The sequence below is a fragment of the Fulmarus glacialis genome, unplaced genomic scaffold, assembly GCF_000690835.1.
Source record: "Fulmarus glacialis isolate BGI_N327 unplaced genomic scaffold, ASM69083v1 scaffold19123, whole genome shotgun sequence".
In the NCBI taxonomy this organism is placed as follows: Eukaryota; Metazoa; Chordata; class Aves; order Procellariiformes; family Procellariidae; genus Fulmarus; species Fulmarus glacialis.
In genome coordinates this window covers 9,862-16,698 of record NW_009202520.1, presented here as the reverse complement: position 1 = coordinate 16,698, position 6,837 = coordinate 9,862, and the positions used below count along the sequence as shown (strand labels likewise).

Sequence of the window (6,837 nt, the reverse complement as noted above, 5' to 3'; positions counted from 1 at the left end):
CACGGACACTTCTCGGGCACGCCTGCACCAGCCGGCCTCCGCCAGCCCATGCACCCTCACTACCTCCTTTCTGTCCGCCCCGTTAGAAATAGCAAATGAGTAGCTTTGCCCAGGACCTGGGCAGCACTTTGCTTGTGCCTGGGAGTGGTGGTGGTGGTGTTTGCGGGGTGAGATAGATGCAGCCAGGGTCTGGGACCGTTCAGGTCACCCGGTTTGCCACGCCTGGCTCCCCGCGGCTGAGGGTGAATCCACGGTCGCTTTGTGCCCTGGGCTTTCCCTCTGGCAGCAGCTTTTGGCATAGGCTGTGCCGGCATGCTCCCCGGAGCCCTGGCCATGCTCTCCCTACTGCGCCTGGACGGCTGCTGTCCACTCGGCATTATGAAACCCCTTCTGCCCTCCAGGTCTGCCCTCCTCCCTGCAGCCCCTGACAGGGGCTCACCTTAAACTCTGTGCTCTTGCCTGTTTGCTTTTTTATCCCCAGTGCCCTCCTTTGAAGGGCAAAGTCCAACGCATCCTGCACTGGGCCTGGACAGAGCCGGCGGCTGCCCCGCTCCCATCCGTGCTGCCCACCCCGGATGCGGAGCTGGCTCTCCCCCCACCGAAGGTGCTGGAGGGGATCCCGGAGCGCGAGTTCTTTGTGAAGTGGGCAGGCCTCTCCTACTGGCACTGCTCCTGGGTCAAGGAGCTGCAGGTGAGCCAGCACGTCGTTGTCGTCGTCATCGTCGTGCCCCTGCCCAGCCCGCTGCCCCACTGCCCATGGGCTGAGTGCGGCTCCCTCCTGCCACAGCTGGAGCTCTACCACACCGTGATGTACCGCAACTACCAACGGAAGAACGACATGGATGAGCCGCCGGCCTTTGACTATGGCTCTGGGGACGAGGACAGCCAGAGGGAGAAGCGGAAGAGCAAAGACCCGCAGTATGCCAAGATGGAGGAGCGCTTCTACCGCTACGGCATCAAGCCTGAGTGGATGATGATCCACCGCATCCTGAACCACAGGTGAGGAGCCACGCGGGGGGCAGGGGTGCGTGAATGGGCCATGGAAAGGCATGTGCCAGGGTGCCTGAGCCCCTGGTAGTGCTGGCGCTGAGCGATGCTGTTACAAGCCAGGGAGGGAAACGGCAAGGGTGAGCCCTGCTGTGCTCCCAGGGATCCCTGCAAGTTCTGCAGCTGAAGCTTTGAGCAGCGGGTCTGTGCTCTCTGCGCGTTTTCCCTTCGTGCGCAGTTCTCACATGGACAGTTTATGCAGTTAGCTGAGCCTCTGGGACTGCCTGCTGCGGCATTTCTGTGCTCGGCTGAGTTCTCTCTCCTGGGGCCGGGAAGTTCTTGCCGTCCTTCTGCAAAGCCAAAATCTCAGTCTGGTGGAATTTCAGCTGCTGGCTTGTTTTGAGGTCTCTGTCACCTTGGAGATTTGCTCCTGAGGTGAAGCCAAGGCCAGAAGTGAATCAATGCCTTCCTTATTTTCATTGCTGCTACGTTGCATGTTAGAGATAGTAAATTTTCCCAAAGGTGGATGCACAGAGTTGTTCCACTCTTCCCAGACATACTGTTTGGGTCCCTGTTACAACCCAATCATTCTGTAAATTTCTGCTGCAACCCGGTGATGGGTCTTGCTTCCATTGATTGTGCCCTGCGACTGCTGCCGCTCACCTAAACTGCTTTGGAACAGCAGCCCATTTCTGTGTGGCCCCTCTCCACTCACGTCAAAGGTGAGGCACCAGCAGGGATTTGTGTACTACGCGTACCCAAGCGGTACATTATTCCTGCTTACTTCGCCTGGTGCTGATAGGGACGGTGCCCGAGGAGAGGAGTTTGAGCAGGCGCCTGACTCCCTTACGAAGCCTTGACATTTATGTTTCTTTTCTGTGGAAGAATTTCCTGCATATTAAATGTGCTGTGCAGATGTTTTTTTTATATTGAGTGGCTAGAGACACCTTTTTGTTGAATTTCTATGTTTCGAGTGGCAACTTGAAATTTCAAGCGGCAACTCTGCTTGAAGGCTGCTTGGCAGAAAATAAATAAAGCTGCCTGGCTAATCTTCATGCAAGCTTTACATTATCTGCTAATAGGGCACATTTTTTTTCCTCGTAGGCATATAATCAGATTCCGTAGTGTGTTTATTAATTTTTCAATGTAAGCAAAACTTCATAGAGCTGCAATGCTGCAGGAGAAAGAGGGCGAGCGCTGGAATTCATTCACTCCTGGTAAAACAGGAAAGTGAGGTTGTTCAGTGGAATGGAAGAACAGCCTTTAAAGCTTAATGATTTAACACGCCCAGCAGACTAATAAGCATTTCTGCTGGAAAGTGTTGATACTTTCTTTATGTTTTTCTACCTCTGCTTGGATGTTGTGGTCTGTAGGTAAAAGCAGAGGATGAAGCATCTGGTTTTGTGGAAGCAGGTTATGGCTACCTGCTTCCCAGAGTTCGAGCATCATTTCACTGATAGGCTTTTCGTGCCCTGCATTACAGCTTTGATAAAAAGGGAGACATCCATTACCTGATCAAATGGAAAGACCTGCCGTATGACCAGTGCACCTGGGAGATCGACGAGATAGACATCCCGTACTACGAAAACCTCAAACATCTCTACTGGAACCACAGGTACGAGCCAGCTGGGCAGTGGAACTGCAGCGGGGCTGCCGCAGCCTGGGAGAACCAGGCAGAGCTGGGGCAGCCTGTGCAGGCGTTTGGGACAACCGGGGACTTGTAGGTGTCCCTCTTTTGAACATACTGGTGCTGCTTGCAGGGACCTCTCTTCAGAGAGGTGTGGCTGAGCACTTTCGGAAAGCTGGCCCTCCTGAAACGCCATTTTAGAGCTGCTGGGAAATCCTGTCTGCCTGTTGTTTTCCAGCCTGTGCTCCCCTTCCCCTGCATTTATACTGCCATAATATTCATAGTCTCACTGTGCTTCAGGGCGGCTCCATCGTGCTGCTGCCTGTCTGTTTTGGGGGAAAACCGCAGTACTGTGATGAGATTGCTATTCTTCATTTTGGATGATGTTGCGTGGACTGTTGGGAGGGGAAAATTAACACTCCATGTGAGTGCCTGTGATAACTGGGCCAGAAAAGCTCCCGTAGGAAGAAGGCAGTGGAGTTTGAGAGGCATTTCTGTCCCTCAGCTTGGGGACTGGGAGAGGAATGCCCGCCTGCCTTTCCCTGATTTGCACTGGCTGTTGCAGGGAGCTGATGCTGGGGGAGGACACGCGCCCTCTGAAGAAGCTGAACAAGAAAGGGAAAAAGATGAAAGAGGAGAAGCTGGAAAAGCCTCCAGAAACGCCTCTCGTGGATGTGAGTAAGAATGGCGGGGGCAGCGCAACGGTGTGTGAGCCCAGAGAGAGGGAGGTCTGTCTGGCCACCCCATCCTGTTACATTTTTCTCCTCTAATTCCTTCCTGGTTTTTTTCATTCGAAGCTCCAGGGTGGCTTCACTGTGAGGAGCCTGAGGGCTGTGCTGTGCTGGGGACCGTGTCTGCATCTCCTTTGGGGCTGTTCACAAGGCTAAAGAGGGATGTGCTTGGCCGCAGAGAAAGGAGGGGAAGTTGGTTCTCACTGCTTTGCGTTGTGTCTCTCTCTTTTCAGCCTACAGTGAAGTTTGACAAGCAGCCATGGTACATCGACGCCACGGGAGGCACGCTCCATCCTTACCAGCTGGAAGGGCTAAACTGGCTGAGATTTTCCTGGGCCCAAGGGACAGATACAATCCTGGCTGATGAGATGGGGCTGGGGAAGACTGTGCAGACTATTGTGTTCTTGTATTCCCTGTACAAGGAGGTGAGTGGAGCATCCAGTAGTCTCCAAGGTGGCTGAGAGCTGCTCGGTACGGGGAGAACAGCTTGGACTTTGTCTCCCCGAGCAGGGCCACTCGAAAGGGCCGTATCTGGTCAGCGCCCCTCTCTCCACCATCATCAACTGGGAGCGCGAGTTTGAGATGTGGGCACCTGACTTCTACGTCGTGACCTACACGGGGGACAAAGAAAGCCGGTCGGTCATCCGGGAAAATGAGTTTTCTTTTGAAGACAATGCCATCCGGAGTGGAAAGAAGGTCTTCCGGATGAAGGTGGGAGCTAAGTCTGTGCCCTGCCCAGTACTTTAACTGTTAATAAGAAGGGGAGAGAGCAGAATTTGACCTGGAGAGGGAGGTTGGTTAGGTCCCTAATCAGATGTTTTCCAAAGAGGGAAGCTGGCACTGTTTACAAATGTAGGAGATTTTGATGAGCTTTAAAGATTTCTGCCAGACCCTTTTCTGTTTCTGTAGTCCCCTACTTGGTTCTAATGTTCAGATGGGTATAGATTTTCTGCTGGCATGACTCATGCCTCGGCCCTGCTGCTGGCACTGTGCAGTGCAGTGCAGGCATCCCCCCCTTTTCTCCTTGGGTCACGTACAGCAGCAGCAAAGGTGGAGGCTGTCCCGTTCCCTGCTCTCTTATCCAGGCTTTTCTCTCCCTCTGCTCCTCCAGAAGGAAGCCCAGATCAAGTTCCATGTCCTGCTCACCTCCTATGAGCTAATCACTATTGACCAGGCAGTGCTGGGCTCCATAGAGTGGGCCTGTCTGGTGGTGGATGAAGCGCACAGGCTGAAGAACAACCAGTCCAAAGTAGGTAGCAGACATTTGTGAGTGATTTTTGTAGTGCGGCTAGTGCCACAAAGATACGATACTCCAGCACTGGCGGTCTGCTGCTCCGTGCTTTCCTCCCTGGGAGCTGAAAGATGTCCTCACCTCGCACAGGCTCTGCCTGGGACCCGTGTTTCGGGATTTGCTCTCTCTCCTCTGGTATTAAAAATCCTTCAGCAGTGGAAGAGGTGGCAGCCTGACAGCCCTTTGATGGGCTGTCATGGAAGGGAATCGATCCCTCTCCTTCCTCTCCCCTTTACCTGAGGCTAATGCAGTCTCTGGCCCCTGGGACCTTCACACAATCCCCAGCGCAGGGGGGAGGCAGGCGATGTGACCCAAGGACGTTCAGGATTGCTGCCTGTGCTCAATGGGGATGGCTCAGAGCAGGACATGCAAGCTGCAGTCTGCTCTGCATGCCCAGCGCGGGGGAGAGGTCACTGCTGAGTCTCCGTGAGCGCAATCTGCAGAGTCCCCAGATGACTAATCGGGTCCTCTTGAGCTCTTTTCACCTAACCTCATTTCTTTTCCCAGTTCTTTAGAGTATTAAATAGCTACAAGATTGATTACAAGCTGCTGCTCACCGGGACTCCGCTCCAGAACAACTTGGAAGAGCTCTTCCACCTGCTCAATTTCTTGACTCCCGAGAGGTTTAAGTAAGTTGCGCTAGTTCCCCCTTCTGAAAAGGGAGAGTAGCCGGGACCTGGTCTTTTGCTGGCCAGTGAGGTGGCTCAGCAGAGGTTTTCCAGTTTCCTGGGGCTCCTGTCTGTGTGGGGGTGCCTGGATCCAGTTACTGCTGTGCCACTGGCACTGATCTGCGCTGGCAGGCAGATGGCAAAGCACATCACCCCCGTGGTTTGTCATAGCAGCTACACGCACATTTTATGTAACCCCAGATTTGTTCCTGTGGACTACGGGTAGCTATTGCCTTGCTGTTGGTCAGGAGACTTGTGAGTGAGGAACTGAAACTTGCCTTCTGTTCCCTCTCTCTGAGGAGACAGAGGTGCTTTGGGAAACTTATTCAGACCTCATATTAGTGCATTTGGTGCGAATTTCTCCTCAGCCATCAGTGTGACTCCTTGGTCTGGCTTTTGCTCTGCTCTGAGCACGGGATACAAGCATGGGAGTGTTACCTCATCGTACAGCATGAGAGCTCTGCCCTTGTTTTTCAGTCATAAAGAAACATATATTTGCTCTTGCACGTCACATTGTCACTCAGCACTGTGTGGTTGTGGCTGCTTTCACAGTAACCTGGAGGGATTCCTGGAGGAGTTTGCAGACATCTCCAAGGAGGACCAGATCAAAAAGCTCCATGATCTGCTGGGTCCCCACATGCTGCGGCGGCTCAAGGCAGACGTGTTCAAGAACATGCCGGCCAAGACGGAGCTGATTGTGAGAGTGGAACTGAGCCAGATGCAGAAGTGAGTAGTTCCAGTGCAGCTCCCCTGGGGTGGCTGGCTTCCCTCACCCCGCCTCATCTGCAGCACGGCAGGGTGTCAGTGGGGTTCGACAGGTCAGAGACGCCCCGTTGTCCTCAGGCCTGCTGCAGGAAGAGCTGGAGTGCTTTATGTCTCACCGGGGAGCGCGTTCAGCCTGGTTAAATTGGGCTCCGTGCTGTCCTGGCTTCTCGGCAGGAAGTGCTTGATGTGAGGCAGGCTGTCAGCGTGGCTCTGCTAGTTCTGGGGGCACAGAGAAGACACTGAGGCTGAATCCCCTTCTCCTGTCCTCAGCACCACAGCAGCAGGCTGTGCTGCCAGCTTGCCTGGGCTCAGTCTAGAGCATCACTGCTGCCCCAGGGGATGCTTGCTCAGCTCTGTTTGTTTTGGGCTGACTTGCTCATCTCCAGCGGCATCTTCTGCCCAGATTGGGGGACTTGCAGGGAAGGGCATGTCGCCTCTTCCCGGCACAGTGGGGCAAGGCTCGGTTTATACCCAGCAGAGGGGAACGTTCCTAGCTCCTGTGCCCCCGAGTCTGTCCCCCTTACAGGGGCTGTGATGTCCACAGAGCAATCGAATGTTTGTTTTGGGCTGACTTGCTCATCTCCAGCGGCATCTTCTGCCCAGATTGGGGGACTTGCAGGGAAGGGCATGTCGCCTCTTCCCGGCACAGTGGGGCAAGGCTCGGTTTATACCCAGCAGAGGGGAACGTTCCTAGCTCCTGTGCCCCCGAGTCTGTCCCCCTTACAGGGGCTGTGATGTCCACAGAGCAATCGAATAAACCCTGGGCTG

The 6,837-nt window shown here is 54.3% G+C and overlaps 1 protein-coding gene across 1 annotated transcript in view; it reads left to right on the top strand.

Moving 5' to 3' along the window:
- The window catches only part of CHD5 (chromodomain helicase DNA binding protein 5), a gene marked incomplete at both ends in the record, with an annotated part of 24,770 nt that overhangs the window by 8,076 nt on the left and 9,857 nt on the right, over window positions 1-6,837 (top strand). The window contains 9 exons of the mRNA XM_009574324.1: window positions 482-691; window positions 788-999; window positions 2,471-2,602; window positions 3,180-3,288; window positions 3,579-3,770; window positions 3,856-4,056; window positions 4,457-4,594; window positions 5,144-5,265; window positions 5,857-6,030. Of these exons, the coding sequence (XP_009572619.1) occupies window positions 482-691; window positions 788-999; window positions 2,471-2,602; window positions 3,180-3,288; window positions 3,579-3,770; window positions 3,856-4,056; window positions 4,457-4,594; window positions 5,144-5,265; window positions 5,857-6,030 (1,490 nt within the window). The remainder of the gene's footprint in view (window positions 1-481; window positions 692-787; window positions 1,000-2,470; window positions 2,603-3,179; window positions 3,289-3,578; window positions 3,771-3,855; window positions 4,057-4,456; window positions 4,595-5,143; window positions 5,266-5,856; window positions 6,031-6,837) is intronic.